Here is a 20,096-nt window from a genome sequence, read left to right as displayed (position 1 = left end):
ACGGTACCCAGTTCACAGACGGACGTTTCCAAGAGTTTGTCACAAAATTGGGAACGAAGCAACATTTCGCGTCGGTCGAACACCCACAAACGAATGGGCAAGCAGAGGACTCTAACAGAGTAATCTTGAGGGGCCTCAAAAGAAGACTAGACGAGATAAAAAGGGAATGGGTAGAAGAGCTGCACAGCGTTCTCTGGGCCTATCGCACCACCCCGCACTCCACCACCGGGGAGACCCCCTTCCGACTGACGTACGGAACGGAGGCCGTGATCCCCGTCGAAATACATGTGCCCTCGAGACGCATCGAAGAGCCACTCGAGACAGAGGGCAACATCGAGGCGATAAGGGAAGAACTCGATCTGGTCGAGGATATTCGCACCGGAGCCGCTCTACGCGAAGCTTTACTCAAGCAAAAAATTGCCCTAAGACATGACGCGAAGGTCACTAAACGGGAATTTAAAGTAGACAGCTTGGTGCTAAAAAGAAACCACAAAGATTCCCGAGAAGGCAAACTGGCCGCGAATTGGGAAGGCCCCAATCGTGTCCGAGCAAGGACAGAAAACGGGGCATACTACCTAGAAAATTTGCAAGGAGAAGAACTCGCTCGACCTTGGAACGCTGAAAAGCTTAAGCAATATTACAGTTAAAAACACAGGTGCGGCCTGGTATATGCTGAGCACCTCTGACTAAAGCAAAACAATGGGAGCCCGCTCTTTTAATTGAGCAGACTCTTCGTTCTTCGAGGAGCCTTAAAAACAGAGTATCCCCGTCGTAAACACGTACCATGATGTCAGAACGCCCCGCTCGCGAGGGGACCGTTCACGCCATGAGCCCCGGAGCTCAATACAACGAAATCCGAGACTCACCATAAGCCAGGCACATGTCCCCGGCAATCGACCACAGTTCCACACACTTGGCGATCAAAACATTATAGTCGAGCAAAAAACTCCCAAAAAATGCAAAATAAACCACAAAACACAACAAGATCACTTTATTTATCACTCATGAAAATTACAAAAACAAACATCAATTGAAAAGAAAAACGATTCACTCCTCCCGATTGGCAAATTCCTCCGAGTGAATATACTGATACCAGTCTTCGTCCCACTCGGTCTCAGAACCATTCGCGTCTACCACGACTCTCACACTAGTCTCCCGAGCACGAGCATCTGAACTAAGAGAGCCATGAGAGCGAGAAGCAGAGCCGGTCGAAGCCTTCTCCTTCTCAGTCGCCTATTTCACTTCACGTGAACATGAGGTTGAAGACACCTTCTTCCTGTTAGCTCCACCCATCCCTGCGAGAAATAAAGAAAGAGAGGTCCATAAGACCTCCTTTTATAGGAAAAGAATGGGGAACAGCGACATCAGGAAACAAACAAAACAATTAAGGAGTCAATACGTTGGGAACCGATAACACATCTCCCAAAAATGCATAACGCATGCGCACAAGTTCCAAAGAAAATAACACAAGCGTTAAAAACTAAGTACGTTAAATAAAAACGGGCAAAAAACCCGAAAATGTGCCCAACTACGGCCATCTAGGCCGAGCTGGTTAATGTCCATACAAGATCAAAATTGGGGGCATACCCCCCAGAAAAACAACATTTCAAAATACGGGTGCGCAGGCCCCACACTTAGACACACAGAAAATATTCAAGCACCTTCCTCCACTTGGACCTCCTCGGCTTCCTGCGTCGCGGGCTCCTCCCCAAAGGCCGGAGAAACAATCTGTCACCCTCCACACGATGGTAAGGCCCGGTACCTTCGACCACCAACTCCACCCCCGGATTCTTCAATTTGAGCTGGGCCACAGTGGAGTGATAGGTATCCTCGGCAGCCGCCACACAGTCGCTCCCCAAGACTCTGATATATTGAATCAAGTCTGCCCTGGTTAAAAGAGCCCTCTCCTCTTCCGACTCATCCTCAGCAGGAGCCTGAGAACGGCGAAGAGAGGCCTCCCTAACTGAGGAAGACAACATTGTTCCATATAGAGTCCTGGAGAGCAAGGTATGTTGGCCTTGCACGTCCACCAGAGCAGCCTCCCTTTCGTTCAGCCGAGCCTTTACCGCGTCCAGTTCCTCGCCCTGTTCCTTCAACATTTAGTCCTTGTCCTCTAAGGCAGAGGCCTTTATCTTGACCTGTTCCTGAAGCAACCGCGCTGCTTCCGCGGACAAAGGTGCCGAGCGAGCATAGAGGGTAGCCATCTCCAGAAGCCGAACCATGGCCGAAGCATCCTGCACAAGGAACCTCTGGCGAACAGAAGGCTCCAAACCCTTAATGTGCAAAGATTCAGCACGCGGAATAGTCAAGGAGGGTCCACCTTCGAAGAATCTGGGCTGAAGAAAGCACGAAGGAAGGGTGAAGATATTTGCAGCCTCTTCCTGAGTAAGATCCACGGCTTCGCTTCTCTGGCGCTTGCGACGGACCAAGGCGTCCGGATCGGGCTGTGGGCGAAGGGGAGAAGGAAGCACCGTAACTGGCCTCAAAGATTCATCCTGATCAGAATTCCTCAGGGGAGAACCAGCAACACCAGCAGAGGAGGAGGAAGCACCCGAACCCGCAACCGGGGACCTTTGCACTGCCGCGAACCAAGGACCGACACTTTTCTTAACAACTCCTTTCAACTTGCTGGCCTGCCTAAGCATCCGATCATGACGGGCACGATCCATTGACTCTACAAAAAAGAAAAATAAAAAACGTGAGAAATCTTCCCTTCATAAAAACCACTAAGAAAGAAAGCTACTAAAACAACAGAGCTAAAATAAAAGACGGAACAAAATAAAAAGGGTGGTACCCAAATAAGCAAACACTCCCTCATCGGTACCCACAGCTAGAAGCTCCTTAATACTAATCACCCCAGGCTCTCTAATCGGCTCCCTGTCATCGCCAGTGACAAGTATCCCCGTGCGGTCCACTTTGGCAACGACAAGAAGACCCTGCACGAACCGCTGAAGAGCAGCATAATCCCTTCGAGCATCATCGTCCAAATCCAAAAGCCTGGTGATGTATTGGTCAGTCCCATATCTGAAGTGGTCCCGCGACCAGAAAAACCTAAACTTATACCGACGAGAGGTGACGGGCTCCCCAATGTCATTGAGCACCGGACGACCATGGACATCCAAAGTCGGCACGCGATCAAAGACACTTTCCCGAGCTTCCCGAGAATGAGGACGAATGAGGAAGAAGCGAGACTTATAACCCTTCAAAGAGTCAGAATAAGACTTAAAAACTTTTTTGGACTGCTTTAGAGACACTCATCCATAACGGCCGTCATTCACCGTACGCTGAACACAGAATATATAATAGAACAGAGAGAGCGTCGCCTCTATCTTTAAATTTGCACAGACCAATTCAAAGGCCCGGATAAAAGCAATTGAATTAGGGTGAAGCTGCCTAGGAGCCACCTCCAGATGGTTGGGCACCGCCACTTGGAACTCAGTGAAAGGGGCACGAAAACCCATATCCCGAAACACCACCTCATACATGGGAATCAAATCCGGGGCGTACACGTCACAAATACGGTCATCCTCGGCGGGAATCAAAACCGACCACCCTTCTCCCACCTCGGTGAAAATATCAGAGTCATCCTCCACAAAATAGATCTCTATGTCCAGTGCCTCCTGATGCACCCAGGCCAACTGAGGCGCCTCTTTCCGGGCTGGAGGGGTAGAGGACGACGAGTCCGACGCCATCGGACGAGTTTCATCGGTAATTTTCACCTGAAACACAGGAGAGAACAGTGAATTCGACTATTAAATCAAATCCACCCTTCCACCATCGTTCAGAGTGAAAGGGCACGTCAACGGCCCATAGACCAGATGAACCACGTCCTTGCCCCCCTTCATAAACACAAATCCCGAGCCAGACAAAGTTCGCGCCCGGGAAAAGGGCAAAAACGCAGGACATCTAACTATGACGCACGCACACAAAAAGAAACACCAAAAGCATAATCAAACGTCTATCGATGGTACAAAAAGCTGGAATCTAAAGATAAACTCAACAAAACGCAGTCGTGGACGACGGAGAAACCTCCTCCGCCATACGCCACCACATTCATCATCTATTTTCATCAAAGTCTTACTAAAAACCTACCCTAACCACATGCAATCGATTCTAAACAACGATCGAAGCATAAAAATACAGGAAGTAAGGATTAAAGGTTAACTTACCGGTACGATTTTGATGAAAGGTTGAAGAATCTGTAACAATCACCACTGCAAGAAGAAAGGCCGGCGGAGAGAGAACGAAGTGACTGAACTTGAAAAGTTTGGAAAGATGAGGGGTTTTGCTATTTATAAGACGCCTAAGGCGCCACGCGCGCCGCACGTGCTGTACTATTCAGAGGAATGGCAGTCATTAACCCTATAGCCTAGGGAATAGAGTAGCCATCATTTCGCATTAAATGCGACACGCCCCCCCATCAACTTTTCTGAAACGACACGCTTCCCTACTCCCGGCCTGACCCTTCTTCTACCCAGAAACGCACGACCTACCTTCCTCGGATATCTTATGCTCGGACCCCCGGATCAACTTCTTATAAGTTGTTACTCCTCTGACCGGAAGCAACGACTTGGGGGACTCCTGTTCTGGACCGGCCCAATCCAGTCAATTGGGCCATTCCCGCCTTCGGCCCAATACGCGTCGGATCACATATATGGCAGTTTCCGCGCGACCAGACCAGGAAAACTTGCCAAGCACTCGACCACGAGGACCCCTCGTGCTCGGCAAACAACCAATCCACGAATCTCCTAAATATCCACCCCAGAAGAAGGAGTCCAACCCGCTCAAAAACACCGTATAAATAGCCCTCTACATACTGAGGGCAAGGTAATCTTTTCTTACCTAAAAACCCTATTACTTTGTTGTACCTTGTGGAATACATACTTACTTTGGCATCAGAGTGCCTTGCAGGTACAACCCTTTTTTCCCATATTCATCATCCCGAACTTCAAGCCTTCATTGTTGCTGGCCATCTGATCTGCTCGGTAAGATCATATATATATATATATATATATATATATATATATATATATATATATATATATATATATATATATATATGAGGAGGAGGGTTATATTGACTCCAAGAGTAAGTTATAATAACTTACTCCACATCTTGACCATTAATTCTTTTCAATCTAATGGTTAAAAATAATAAGTCATTAAATGTGGAAAGAGAAAACTATTCCTTATTATTTTTAACCATTAAATTGAAAAAAATTAATGGTCAAGATGTGGAGTAAGTTATTATAACTTACTCTTGGAGTCAATATAACCTGCCTCTCTCTCTCTCTCTCTCTCTCTCTCTCTCTATATATATATATATATATATATATATATATATATATATATATATAATGGAGCAGTGATTATTAAAAAAAATATTAAAATATAGGTGTCAGCTTAAATATTTATTAAGGATTCATCAAAATAATATACAGTATTTTTTCTTCAATTCCAAAATAAGCAATTTTTAGATTAAAAAGTTTATTTTAAAATATCTGTAGCTTATAAAATATTCGTTTTTTATTGAATCAACCTACAATCAAACTAAAAAAATTATTTCCTGTAAAAATAAAAAAAATGAAAAATCTTTTGAAAAACTGGTTTATAATTGAAACTAGTTTTAAACTGGTTTTGAACCGATTTTGAACCACTATCAATTATTAAAGTGGTTTTTACAACAAGTGGTTTGGTTTATAAACTAAAACCATAAAATAGGGTTGGTTCACATGATTTGTGTAACAACTCAGTAATCCAACACAGATGCAGAAATGAAATACTCAAATTATATTCAATAAACTTTAGAAAAAAATAGTACAATGAAGATAATTGTTAGAATGATAAAGGAAAGATAAAGAAGGATAACAATGCTATAGCCTAAGTACAAGACTAATAGCAACCAGAAGAGCATAAGCTCATAGAGAGAAGAGAGTGATTCCAATCATTTTTCTAGACCCCTTTCTTGCTAATCTTTTCTTCCTTTTATAAAGGGTTAAGAGGATATTTTCATGTTAGAATTATCCCTTAATTGTTGGATCAAGTGACACATGTCCCTTTTCTCTAACCAATTGTTTATTAAACTTTGATGATTGGGCTTTGCTTATATTTGGATCATAACATTACTCCCCCCATTAAAATCAACCTTGTCCTCAAGGTTGAAGTTAACAAAACATTGGTGTTGGGTGATAGGAGCAATTCTCCAAGAGGCCTCCAAAACAAGAGTCAAGTAGTATAGAACTTCCCAATGAACTAGACCAGCCACCTGAATCCCATTGCTGGAATAGTAAAGTCTTTGTGGGAAGGAAAAAATATCCACTTCCACCAGAATCAAATTTCATGGAGCGTTTTCCTTTCATTGTCATCTTCATGTATTCTAAAGTCAAGCTTGTAGATATCATGTTGTGACTATTGAAAGGGAGAGCAAAATGATAAGAGGTCAGGACACATGAATCCATTGCTTCCACTTTTGGTGTATCAGCTAGAAGGATATTGGCCAAGCATAGAATAATAGCACATTTCCTGTGTTGTAATTGAAAGAGTACTACAAACATTAACATTTTCTCAACATCAATTTGAATATCATAAACCAATGCGAATGATATTAGAAGATTATCATTTGTGGAGTTGTTGGAATGATGTGGCTGAATTGTTGTAAAAATGATTTCATGGAAATCATATGGAGTATGATCATCTTGAGACAATCTAGATTTACCACCTTTTCTAGAAGCAGTGAATACTTCATAAACAAGTCCAATAATAGCTAGATTAAGCAATGCACATATTACCCAATGACCCAACTCTGCATTCTCTATTATGGACATGAACTTTCTTTCTTGTCCGTCAACTCCTTGTAATGATTCCATAGGCTCAGGTGAGAAAACAATAGGAGCATACAATGCAGAATCACTTAATGCCCATGGCCAAATTTCAAACATGTTAAATACTTCTATAGAATGTCTTGCTAATGGAGAAAGTTGTGGCAAGACCCTATGATAAACAAGCAAGTAACCACCATCCTCCAAGAGGGCAAGCATATCAGCTTCAAATTTTCTCACCAAAGATTGATAAATGGTACAATATACCAATTCAATATCCCCAATATCTAGAGTACCCAATTCTTGAAGCCCATCCTTGATTGTGAAATGAAACTGTTTATTATGGATAAATATAGAGCTTCTACAGAGTTGTGAAAGAAATCTCACAATTCTCACCATGGTTTGCTTACCAATCAACAATTCATTGCCAACAATTTTAGCCAAGCAAAGAGTAAAAACATAAAGTTTAAATGCATAGCCAATGCAATAGCCAAAAGCAAATTTCTTGCATTTCAATAAGATTGCATCGCAGAGTTGTACCACATATGAAAGGCCTTGTGTGCCCAATAGCAAGCTTTCAAAAGTAGCACAAGATAGTAGAACATTGTCTATGAAGAGCTTAATTTGCTGTGGAACTGAAATTTGAAGCCTTGCAGAATTTGTAATCATGTACTGAAAGAGAACAATGTTCCAAAAGAAAGTAATTTTTAGAGGCCTTTCTACAAACAAATGGTAGGTGTAAGATACACTTGGTCCAAAACTAGAGAATCCCCTTACAATAGGACAAGCATACAATGAGAGAAGAAACGGATTACTAATAACGCTTGTATCACTAATAGAAATTTTCCTCAACATGTTAATCACTTGATGAGCGATTGAGTTATCAGTTTGAGACGAGATTCTAGTTAATACCTCTTGATCAAGTCAGAAGGAGTTGTTGCTTTCAATGGTGAGTGGTGGTGAGTCGAGCTGTCTTAGGTAAACCAAGTGTTGTAGCCATGGTGGTGCAAGCGGCGGTGGCGGAACTGGAACTAAGTCCGGTGGATCTGATAGGTGATTAGAAAGATTGAAAACCCCTTGGTTGATTACAACTGGAGAGTTGTTTTGCTTTCTATCCATATCGAGTGGTGTCACCTTTGTGTTATAACAATCAATTTCAACATCGGAATCGACGACCAGATGCTCATAAAAATACGAGTTTGAAAAAGTAATTTTGACATCGAGTTTACCAACACATGATTTCGGCGTCTTTCTGAGCTTCTATGTTGTTTCCTCTGGTAGATCTACTATTCCACCGTTGAAATCAATTGAAGGAGAAACTGAAGTCATGATTAAATTCTTCACCTGGACAGATTCATCAGTGACTGAATGTTCATCAATTCCTTCAATTGACAGAAGAATTCCATCCGAAGTCGGAACCGCATCGCTCGTTGATTTGGTAGCTTCCATCTCCTCTTGCAACAACTTGAGAATTCTTGCACACGACTCTCGGATTTCGCGTGCAGTTTCAGCCATAAGCGAATTGTGTTCTCGATTCGATTCAGTCATTGAAGATATGAAGTGAGATGAACATGACTATGTCGGAGCTTTTTCAATTGAGTTCTGAACACCATGGGAAGAGCTTCCAGAATAGTATTTGCGTCGCAGGTCAAATTTGGCTTCAATTCGGTCCCATGCGGTATATCCCGGACCGTTCAGATACGCCAATTTTGCCCATTCAGCATTATACTCGGCTTCTATTTTTTCCCAATGAGCTCCTACTAATGTAGCCCATGCCATGGTGACAATGAAAGCACCAATGTAACAACTCAGTAATCCAACACAGATGCAGAAATGAAATACTCAAACTATATTCAATAAACTTCAGAAAAAAACAGTACAATGAAGATAATTGTTAGAATGATAAAGGAAAGATAATGAAGGATAACAATGCTATAGCCTAAGTACAAGACTAATAGCAACCAGAAGAGCATAAGCTCATAGAGAGAAGAGAGTGATTCCAATCATTTTTCTAGACCCCTTTTTTGCTAATCTTTTCTTCCTTTTATAGAGGGTTAAGAGGATATTTTCATGTTAGAGTTATCCCTTAATTGTTGGATCAAGTGACACATGTCTCTTTTCTCTAACCAATTGTTTATTAAACTTTGATGATTGGTCTTTGCTTATATTTGGATCATAACAATTTGGTTAACCATGCACACCCTAGTCTAAACTCTAAATTGTATTCGTTTAAATTAATAGTGTACTTGTTTTAGGTTTGTGAGGTGAGAGTTGTTTGCAAAGGTTGATTTTTTAGTCTGCTGCGTGTTCGGTGTAACACCCCATTTTAAATTATTTAGTCAGTAGGTTATATTTTAATTGCTTGTCCTTGTTTTGGGTGTGTGATCGAGCGCGTAGGCGAAGTACCCTTACCGGAACGGATAATTTAGAAATGTCGATATAATATTAATTTAGTAATATTAGACTTGGATAGATTAATTATTAGTGAGAGTATTAATAATATTGCCATTATTATTATTACTGTTATTAATATTATTAGTACTATTATTATTAATATTATTATTATTAATATAATGGAGAAACTAAGTCATTAGTGGTTAAGGGTAGAAGTGGTATTTTAGTAATAAGAGTATAAGGGTTTAGTGGTAGATATGAGAAGTTAGTTTTCATTTAGAATCAAGAACCGTAACATTGAGAGGAGAGGAGCAAGGGGGCCAAGCAAGAGGGTTTCACCATTGTTGAGTCAAGCTTTCCAGAATCGAGGTAAGGGGGGAGAATCGGTTCATTATAGGTGATTTAATCATGAAGGGGTAGTGAGGGGTCCTTGCCCTCGTAGGAATTTCATATGTTAATTTTGTCTGGTGTGACTGTTTAATTTGAATTGAATATTTTTGTATAATCGAAGAATTGAATTTGTGTGAAATCTGTATTCTTCTTGCGGTCATACTGTTTGATGTTGTTGCTGTGAATCGTGCTCTGGAAATGTTGTGTGTCAATGATAGGGTGTCTGTGAAAATATTATGCTATTGCTGGGAATCATATGTTGACAATTGATACTGATAAGAATTAGGGAAATAAAGTGTGAATTGGGGATGAGGGCCCTTATCAAGGGGTGGGCGCCCCACACTTATTTCACTATTATTTTTTTTAATTTAATTACTGTAAAAGTAGCATTATGCTTAACCACATGAAATTGTTTTTCATAGAAACAAAATTAATTGGGGATGGGGGCCCCATAAATGGGATGGCCGCCCCACACTTAGTTTATTGCGTTTTCATTTTAATTCAGTAGTGCATCATGTTAATATATATATAGTGTAACCTTAGAAGATTAATTATTGGGAAGTATAATGCATTGGGGATGGGGGCCCCATAAATAGGATGGCCGCCCCATGCTTGTTTCACACACACACACACACACACACACATATATATATATATATATATATATATATATATATATATATATATATATATATATATATATATATATATATATATATATATTTGCTTGGATTAAGTTACAGTAAGGCATTATGCTAAATCAATATATCATTTACAATAGGAAATTAATAATAGGAATATGACTTTAATTAGATGCACACCATATACTTACCTTTAATTAAAAATAATATTTATACATAATTAATTGGTTTAATTAAGTGGTAGTATAATTAAGTGGTGGTATAATTAGTGAACTGCAGAATTAATGTGAATGGTTGGCAGTAGCAGTTCTGGAAAATGTTTGAGTACCAGAACATATTTTGATGATAGAATTATAATAAAATCTGGAAGTGAACTAACAGTTGTCGGTTAGTAGTATAGATCAGAATTGACAGTTAACAGGTTTTCATCAGTATTGATATTATTATGTGCAAGTGTGCTGTATTTGGACAGCGATTGTAATTCCGATGTGAATTACGGTAAGCGTTGCTTACGAGTGATCAAGGGGATCGTGGATCGGGCGGATCGTGTAATATGCATATTGTGTATATTTCAATATGTATATTGTTTTTGGTGCATTGCATATCATCGCATGGAGACTGCTAGGTGAAGATCTTTGGTAGATGCCTAGTAGGTCCGGACTCACTTGTGGAGTCGTTGTGGAGATAATTCGTTGCTCAGTGGAGTGTATGCGAATTATCCGGATTCCGTAGTGAATCGGGTTCAATTGAATGAACCGAGTTTGGTACCACATGCATTTGTGTCAAGACATGGAGTCATATTGCATTATTGTAATTGATTGTTAAATTGTGATTATGTGATATTGTGTGATAGGTGTGAGTACTACTCCTTAGCATGTATTATTCACCGTTATTTATTGAATGTAGTTCTCACCCCTTTCCTTCTTGTTTGCTGTGTCTGTGCTTCTTCGGAAGTACAGGTAACTCAGGTACCTAATATGTGCGTGGAGTACGTGTTGCTTGATCGAGTCTTAGGAGTCGCTCTGATACGTAACACGGGAATTTTTGGGAATTTATTTCAAATGTTTTTTTTATGGAATTTTGTTACGTATCGCTTTTAAATTCTAATTTTTGGAGAACCACAAGTTAAGGTGGATTTGTTTGTTAGTGGCAAGTGTGCCGTGATTTGGTTTAAATAAAAACTATTTCCGCTGTATTATTGATTTTTGTGAGAAACGAATAAATAAAGTATTTAAACTTTAGTTTCTGTTTTATTGGAAAAGTGTGACATTCCACTTGTGTTGAATTACTCTGATAATATTATTACTATTTTACCGTAATTTATAATTGGGAAAAGTGGGGTGTTACATTCGGTATCTAGGCCTATTTGGTTTTGGCTGTTTGTTCTGTGTTGGTGTAGGCACTGTCTTATATTGGACAGTTGTTTGTTTAAGTAAAATAAAAAAGGATGGTTAAAAAAATATAAAAACATTTTTTTTATATAAATCTTGTTTTAAAATTGGTTTTTTCTAAAAACTGATTTTAAACTGGTTATTTTATAAAACTGGTTTTTTAAAAGAAAATAAAAACTGGTTTTGAGAGAACCGGTTTAAAACCGGTTTTTTGCTAAAATTGGTTTTTGTAAAAAACCAGTTTAGAACCGAACCAAATCATATATAAACCGGTTTTAAAAAAATAAACCGGTTTTAATAAAATAGTTTTAAGATCCAAACCAAACCATATATATAGTTCAATTTAGTTTGGTTATTGATCCATGCACACCCCTAGTCACACCAATTGGAAGCTATATTTGATATTAAAAGTGTGTGACATGTATAAGGGATGTTCAAAAATATGGTTAATTGAATTGAATGTTTAAACTGAACTGAATTGCACTATAAAAAATTGAACCATTTAAATGGTTAATGAACTGAACCATTTAATTTAAACAATTTAAATTCAGTTCAAAACCAGTTTTCTTTTATAAACTGGTTTAATTATATAAATTAATTTTTTATAAAAAATAAAAATTCTAAAATTAAAAAATCATTTTTTTTCCAAGAAATTTTAAAATAAAAAAATTCCGAAAATTAAAAAAAAATAATAAATAAAAAACTTTGAAAAAAAATCTGAAAGTAAAAAAATATTTTTTCTTGAAAATAAAACAAAATCTGAAAAATTAAATTTTTCCTAAAAATTTTCAAAAAAAAAAAAAAAACTGGTTATATTATATGATCTATGAAGTTTAAATATAACATAATTTATACTATATTTATCATGAGGGATGCTATATGGTGCGAACAATATTCTCACGAAATTTCAAGAAAGTAGTTTTATTGCACTTGTATGCTCTTTACTTTCAAATGGATAATTGTAAGATAACAATTTATTTTGAAATGAAAAATTTGAAGAGATAAAAATGTTACAAGTAAAATAATAAAAATTATAAATCAAAGTTGTATTTGACGATGGCATGACGGTTGCTGATTCAAAAATTGTCTTCGGTGCCTCTTAATATATCAGTAGAAATCATTCGCATCCTTTTTACGAAAATAAACTCGAACTATTTATGATTTTTCATTTAGTATATGGTGTCAGTTTTTTCTTTGTCAAATTGTAAATATGTAATTGTAATTTAAGTTTTGTGTCCACTTAAAATAATTAATTTGTTTGATTGAACATATGAATAAATTATTTCTTTTATTTTGATTAATCAATTAGATTAATAATTTTCATTATATATATATATATATATATATATATATATATATATATATATATATATATATATATATATATATATATATATATATATATATATATATATATATAGTATTTTTTAAAATAAATTTTCAAAATAGATTAATTTAAAACAATTTTTAATATAAAATTGGTTTTATAACTACAAATTGGTTTTAAACCGGTTTATATATACAAATCGGTTTAAACCAATTTATAACTGAATTAAAACTTTTTTAACAATTAACTGAATTGTTATTAATGTGGTTATTAAAAACTGAATTGAACCATTTATGTGGTTCAATTCAGTGCAGTTCATGAACCACGAACACCCCTAACATGTATGGCCTATGGGAGCCCAAATAACACATATAACCACATTCAATCATTATTCAAACCAGCACATTCAATCATACTCCGGCGTCGGGGCGGCGTGGTTTTCAACCACCATGAAGTGGTTAGTTTCAATGATACCAGTGAAGTTTTCTCTTTTGAAAATACCATATCTTCATCACATAAATGATATAGATCTAAATCTGGAAATAAAAGTCATGTTTATTGTGATTTTAAAAGGCTTTATTTCAAGAAAGTGGAATGGGATAAGCTGTGAGAAAGGAGAACAGCTATTAATCATTTTCTAACAATTTATTATGCATTTAGAGTTTTATTTTGAATTTACGGAATTGTAACTTGTTGATAGGGGTGATCGCGGTGCGGTTTGGGCGGTTTTGACGAAAAAAATCATCCGAACCGCAAGAGAAAAAATTGTGCGGTTTGGTTTGGTTCGGTTGGCTTTTAAAAAAAATCCGAACCAAACCAAACCAACCTAATGCGGTTTGGTTCGGTGCGGTTGGTTCGGTTTTTTAGAAATATTTTATTGAACCATTCATATACATATAGATGATAACATAACTTTGTATTTAGACATTCATACACTATCAAATAACAACAAAACCCGTCATATTTTGACAATAACTTTCTATTTAATATGTAAAAATTAAATTGGACAAAAGTGGAATAATAAACATAAAATAATAGTATAAAATAATATAAAAATTATTAGAATGAAACAAAAAAATAGAAGATACGAGAGATTAGTGAATGTGAAAAAGAAAAAACAAATGAGTTGGGAGATTAGAGAAGAAGATGTGCGATAAAAACAAAAGGGAACATTTGCATAAAAATGAGAAGGTGAAAAAGAAAGAATATAAGAGAGTAAAGATTATAGAAAAAGAGGGAAGATGTATGTGACAAAGAAGAAGCGATAATGCTATTAGAGATTTGAGAAGATCGGGACTAAAATCATGTGTAAGGATGAGAAAATTGTTCGTAATCATAAGGTTAAGGTATTATAGATTTAAGTTTGGGTTGGATGTGAGTTAAGTAAAAGTTAGGTTGTAACATAATGCGGTTTGATTCGGTTTGGTTCGGTTTATAAAATACAAACCGCAAACCAAACCGAACCATGCGGTTTTGTTAAAAGATGACCCAAACTAATCCGAACCAAATGCGGTTTTTTGCGGTTTTGGTTTGGTTTGGTTTGGTTTGCGGTTTTCTATTGGGTTGGTTTGGTTTTGATCACCCCTACTTGTTGATTTGACCGAAGTTAGTGACGGTAACAATAACACAATTGAGTAAAAATGCCACATAATTCGTTGGTTTTCGTATAAAAAAATTTCGCACAATTAATCATTTTCCTAAAATAAAATAGATAATAATTTGTTAAATGCTATCCTTGTATACCGACCACAGTTTTAAAGCACGTGATAAATGCTATCTACCGACTACAGTACTCCATTTTTTTTTCTATATAAACAGCAGTTATCCTCAAAGCTTATTACTCGTATTTCAAATTTCAATCCACCCGTCCTTAAAACATAACAGTTTCCTTGACATAACTTGTAAGTTACTAGTATATGTATTTTGTTATCTTAAGCTTGGATTACTTAACTCAACCAACAATCTATCCTCTTCAACTTATCTTAACTTTTTATAATTTTTTTCAATTTTGTTTTTATTTCTTTGTTTTTTTTTCCTTTAATATATTGTCTTCACAATCTTTAAATTCCATCCATTTTCTTAGCTACAGTTTCTTCTTCTGATGTTTATAAATTTACTACAATTTCTTCTTCTGTATTAAATTCTACCTTCAATTTTTTTTAGTTTTCATGTCTTAGATTCATAAATTCATTGAGGTTTTTGTAATCAGTTTTTTAAACTAAAACCGATACAAACCATCCGACCACCCGCAAAACTGAAAGCTTACTCATTTATTTTTTTTACCTGAAAGCTTGATGTGGCTCGAGATATTCGGAATATTCGGCTCGAGATCCAACCGAGCGGAGCCGATGCTGAGCCTTAATTTTTTATGTTCGGTCAATATTCGGCTCGAAAAAGCTTGGCTCGTGATTTTACCGAAGCGAGCTGAGCCTTGCAATATTCAGTATTATTATTCGGCTTGTTTATAGCCCTACTGATAACTGTATATATAGTATTAGTATGTATGATAAGGGCAAGTGGATCCTTTATATGTAAGATTTCCCACTTAAAAATAAGTGTATGTCATCTACTTTAGTTGGTAAAGCCTTTTGGTGGTGGTACGAAATAATGTAAGTATTATGAAAAATTATGTTAATGACAACTGAAAAGTACATATTTTGAAATGAGACAGGCTAACTCAGCTCAATAATGGCTTTAAGAGACGATGATGTTGTGATGTTGTTGGAGAATGCGCAACTGAGCAAGCTTGCTGCGTTACTTTTGCATCAAGAAGAGCGACTCATGGAAAAAATTAAGTCAGAGCCTGAACGTGTCAAATACCTGAAAGAATGCAATGGAGCTCATGATAAAGTCGTAAGCCTGCTTCAGGATGGTGAAAATTTTAATAAGAAGTTTGAGGGAGACGAGAAGAAGGCGGACATTGCCAAGGAAACCGTCGATTATATTAAATATGGGATCAATATGAGTATGCAAGCGATTAGGAACTGTAGCTTACGAGTGACTTGTATCGACAAAATTAAGACTCACTTCGACTCCTTGGTTACTGAACTTGCGGAGCTCGACCCTGACAACATATCTAAGAAACGACTTTTGGCTAAGGAAGTGTCCATGTACAAGCAATGTATGTGGGAGTACACAAACAAGTGTAAGAGTGGCTCAGCTCGAGCTCTCTCTAAAGCTTACTCCATGCTGATCAAGCAAGAAGGCATCAAATTTCCCGACCTTGTGGAGAAGTAAGGCTCTGTTCTCCTTGGCTTATATTCACTAATTCTAGGGAAATTATGTTCAAAATAATATTTAGGATCAATAAGGCTACATGATTATGATTGTCATTATTTTGGTCACCAAGGATAACAAGCAACAATTTTATTGTTGATTGCCTACAGACATAAGAACCAGCTTGGTTATGAAGGTGAATTTGAGTTCCTGGAAGATGCACAAAAGCTCGAGGTATGCATTCACAAAGTAACAGGTGTACAATATATAGTACATATTTTCCGATCTTAAAATATGACTTTTGCACTATTTATATATTAACGTTATGATTTACACAGTAAAGTAACACAAGGATTTATATAATTTATCCAACTAATCACAGGTGTATAATAGTATCATCGAGGAATCTGGAAGAGCATCAATCCCAAAACTTGAATTGGCAAGTGCAGGACTTGGGATTGCAGTGTTGGTGGTGAGCGCTGGATTGATGGTATGGGACATATTTACTGCAGAACACAAGATCGAGGCTGTGCTGTCCAACTCGTTATCGACATTATCAGAGATTGGCGCCTTTGCTGTTCAAGTGGCAGTTGAAGCGGCAGTGACAGAGGCAGTCGTAGATTTGGATGGAGCTGTGTTCATTGTATCATTGGCAGGGTTTGTGGCTGGCACTGTGGCAGGTCTGTTGTTTGTTGCGGTTAGTGGTGTCTTGATCGACCTCATTTTCGGAGGAGGGGGTAAGACGGCACCATCTGTGGAGGGGCTTAAGTTCCATACCACCAAAATGCCCGACGGCATGGCTCTTGCCTTCCAAATTGCTCATGATGGTTTCTAAACTGTGTCCACCTACAAGAAATGTTTGTAATAAATGAATTAAGTTTGTACTCGTCCTGTTCCCTTCTTCTTTCAATAAAACCTTATTGTCTAGGCAAAAGTTTTGTTGTCTAGCTCAAATGACCGAAATCATGAAATTGAGTTGCAAGAAATGTTTGTAATAAATGAATGAAGTTTGTACTCGTCCTGTTCACTTTTTCTTTCAATAAAACCTTATTGTCTAGGCAAAAGTTTTGTTGTCTAGCTCAAATGATCGAAATCATGAAATTGAGTTGCAAAGGCCGATATAATAAATGAATTTACATATAGCTCGTCTGGGCCACAGACCAATTCCACATCATTATTTATTAGTGTGACTCACTCATATTAAAACTATTACTTATTAATACCTTTTGTTCTGGTTGGAGTAATTTGATACATTTTCCTTAAGTTTCCTGATAAAAGAGATATACTTTGTACATTTGTTTCTTGATAAGTTTCCTTATTATTGGTATGTTGTTTTGTTTGCATTTTCTTTTCATGTTTTGGAATGTTTTCCATCTATTGGTTCTGTTGGTGTGACAATTTTGTTACAGTATGCAGTTATATAATGAATACTATATTAATGACATCACTAATGAATAATGATCGTGCCCAAATTGTTTGGTTTGATTTCTAATCCATTTGTTTTGCAGTGTGACTAGAAACTACTTTGAGAATTTGGTAAAATGACTCTATGAATAGCATAGAGAAAAAAAAAATTATATAGGCTGTAATTTATAATTTGTTTTAACTTTATGACATATATGATCCATCTGCTCTCTATTGTAGGTCCATCTGCAGTTCCAGTGCTCTCTTTTCTTAGAATACAAACCTTCTTAGTATCTTCTAGCAAAGCTTTCATTGCAACATGATATGTTTGGACTGATTTAGCACCTTCTTCCAAATACTTGATTGCTTCTTAACGCATATTGTTATAGCGTACTATCGTAGAGTCACGGGAACTACTAGGCAGTTCAGATGCATGTTCATCTAACTACGCACCAGTATTTGCATTCCTTGTCTGGCGTTTCAACACATAATAAGGATTAGGTGTAAGAATATTTTTAGCTCTGAAGACTTCCAATATTTACCTGTAAATGATTCTTGCATATTCAAATATCTGACAACTGCAACTATCTTTCATCTCAGAAGAATTAAAAGTAACGATATGAGATGTTTGGTTTTCCCCAAATTTAGCAACCAAGTAAATGGCGAGAGTTACTAGATCATCAATTTTTGTTGCATGATCCATTGTCTCTACTAACAACTCTTGGAATTTCATGAATATCTTTCTGGTATTAAGACTTGCAGCTTGCTTTTCTAAAGGAGATTGTGTTTTTAAAATTGGGCTACTATTGATAGTTTCAAAATCTTCTTTTAGTTCTCTTTCATGCCATGTTGATCCAACCTTCTCATATTGTTTAAACAACAACTGTAATGTGGTGGATGCATTAATAAGGCTTAGAATAGTCAATGTGTTAGAATACTAAAGTTATATATGTTTGGAAGTGGTCATGGCATCACATTGGTCATATGCATATATTTATACCCCAAGGTGGTTACTATTAGACTCTATGTAATGATATATTGCTAAGCATGATGTCTTTTTTGTTTGTTGATGGGATTCTTAGGATTCTTGTGCTAATCTTGCAGATTGTTCAGAAGCTACTAGGATTCTTGTGCTAATTCTTGTTGTAGCAACCTGCCCTAAAAATAGACTTTCAGAGTCGCCAGCTGTAGCAACCTGCCCTAAAAATTTAGACTTTTTAGAGTCGCCACCTATTCTGAAGGGCGAATAGGAAACCCTACGCAGTTTAGAGATCGGGGTAAGTTATTATAATCAGGTCGAGGGAAGGTGTTAGGCACCCTCGACCCTTTCCTATGGCTTTGAATCTAAGGTAACAATTTTATGGCTAAAATATTGAGGTTTAATAGCTAAGAAAGTGAATAGGGGGAAAATTGAGATTTTAGGGAGGGGGACTCGCCTTGGTTATCCAAGTGCCTACGTATCTCCTTATGGAGAATCAGAGTCAACGTAGTTCGGGCACAGGATTGTACGCCTTTGAATTTGATATGAATGTGTTGACGGTATTTTGAATTACCGTTTCGCAGTTTTGAAAAGGTATTTTGAATTACCTTCGTAGTTTCGCAGTATCGAAGAGATGAAAATCTCCGATTTGTGGTTGGATGTGTTTTAAGTGTTTGGGCGTACAACCCTGGTTTGATATGTCACTGTTAGATGCAGTGATCAATAGATTTGATCAGTATAGCTAACAGATTAATGGGCATTGCTGATTACTCAGATCGATAGATTGATCATCGCGGGCAGCAAATTGAAAGTGTTTTAGTTTGTGTATTTTTATCTCTCGTCTACAGAGACTGATAGCTTCAGTCGGGTCGAGGAGAGAATTGATTTAGAATTAATAGAATTATTAACAAACATATTAATTAAATCATTATTAATAAGTAAATTAAATTAACTTTGATCCAAATTATTTCTCGCCTAATGCGACCAATAAGTATGGTTGGTTCGGGGAGAAAATTATATTGAATCATCCAAAAAAACAATTAATCAATTATTAAAATTATCATATAGAAATTAATTATTTTTATTAGGCGCAGGGGGTGTGGTTTATTGAAGGGTAGCAAATTGGGGTGGTGTTAAAAGCTACTGGGCTGAGCCCATCTAATTTTAAGGATCCGTTGGTTTGGTGTGTGCGTGTGTATGGCGCTATGATGTGTGCTCAGGTTTGGAGCGTTGGATCTAGATCTAAACAAATCAGAGGGCCTGCATGTGTTTATGATGAGGGCGCGTAGGAAGGGATGGCACACTGAATCATGTTTAGTGTTGCAGACAAGTGGCCATGGGAGGGCCACTTGTCGTCATCCAACGGCGCGTCTGGTAATATAAAATAACACCCTTCTCCGATTCCCTTTCTTTTTCTTCCTTTTTTTCTCTCTCTTCTCTCCTTCTCTCTCTAGACGCTCTCTCCTTTCCTATGAATGCACCCAGAAAACAACCCTCAGCCCCACCGTAAACCACCATTGGAACCACCTCTCACCA

The 20,096-nt window shown here is 37.3% G+C and overlaps 1 protein-coding gene across 1 annotated transcript; it reads left to right on the top strand.

Annotated features, from left to right (window-relative positions):
* The first annotated feature begins 14,781 nt into the window (after positions 1 to 14,781).
* On the top strand, positions 14,782 to 17,270 carry LOC131639647 (uncharacterized). Its single transcript, XM_058910131.1, has 4 exons — positions 14,782 to 14,862; positions 15,633 to 16,194; positions 16,348 to 16,411; positions 16,560 to 17,270. The coding sequence occupies exons 2-4, from the start codon at positions 15,650 to 15,652 to the stop codon at positions 17,010 to 17,012; spliced, it is 1,062 nt and encodes a 353-aa protein (XP_058766114.1). The 5' UTR covers positions 14,782 to 14,862; positions 15,633 to 15,649; the 3' UTR covers positions 17,013 to 17,270.
* The last annotated feature ends 2,826 nt before the right edge of the window (positions 17,271 to 20,096 follow it).

Source organism: Vicia villosa, unplaced genomic scaffold, assembly GCF_029867415.1.
Source record: "Vicia villosa cultivar HV-30 ecotype Madison, WI unplaced genomic scaffold, Vvil1.0 ctg.002727F_1_1, whole genome shotgun sequence".
Taxonomy (NCBI): domain Eukaryota; kingdom Viridiplantae; phylum Streptophyta; class Magnoliopsida; order Fabales; family Fabaceae; genus Vicia; species Vicia villosa.
The sequence above is the reverse complement of the archived record's forward strand: the minus strand, read 5'-3'. Positions and strand labels throughout refer to the sequence as shown.

What these genes read in the sequence shown, in the direction of transcription:
- LOC131639647 (XM_058910131.1), top strand. Translation starts at nt 15,650, where the DNA reads ATGGCTTTAAGAGACGATGATGTTGTGATGTTGTTGGAGAATGCGCAA. An exon ending in TTTCCCGACCTTGTGGAGAA is followed by an intron (nt 16,195 to 16,347) that starts GTAAGGCTCTGT and finishes GATTGCCTACAG; the next exon opens with ACATAAGAACCAGCTTGGTT. An exon ending in AAGATGCACAAAAGCTCGAG is followed by an intron (nt 16,412 to 16,559) that starts GTATGCATTCAC and finishes AACTAATCACAG; the next exon opens with GTGTATAATAGTATCATCGA.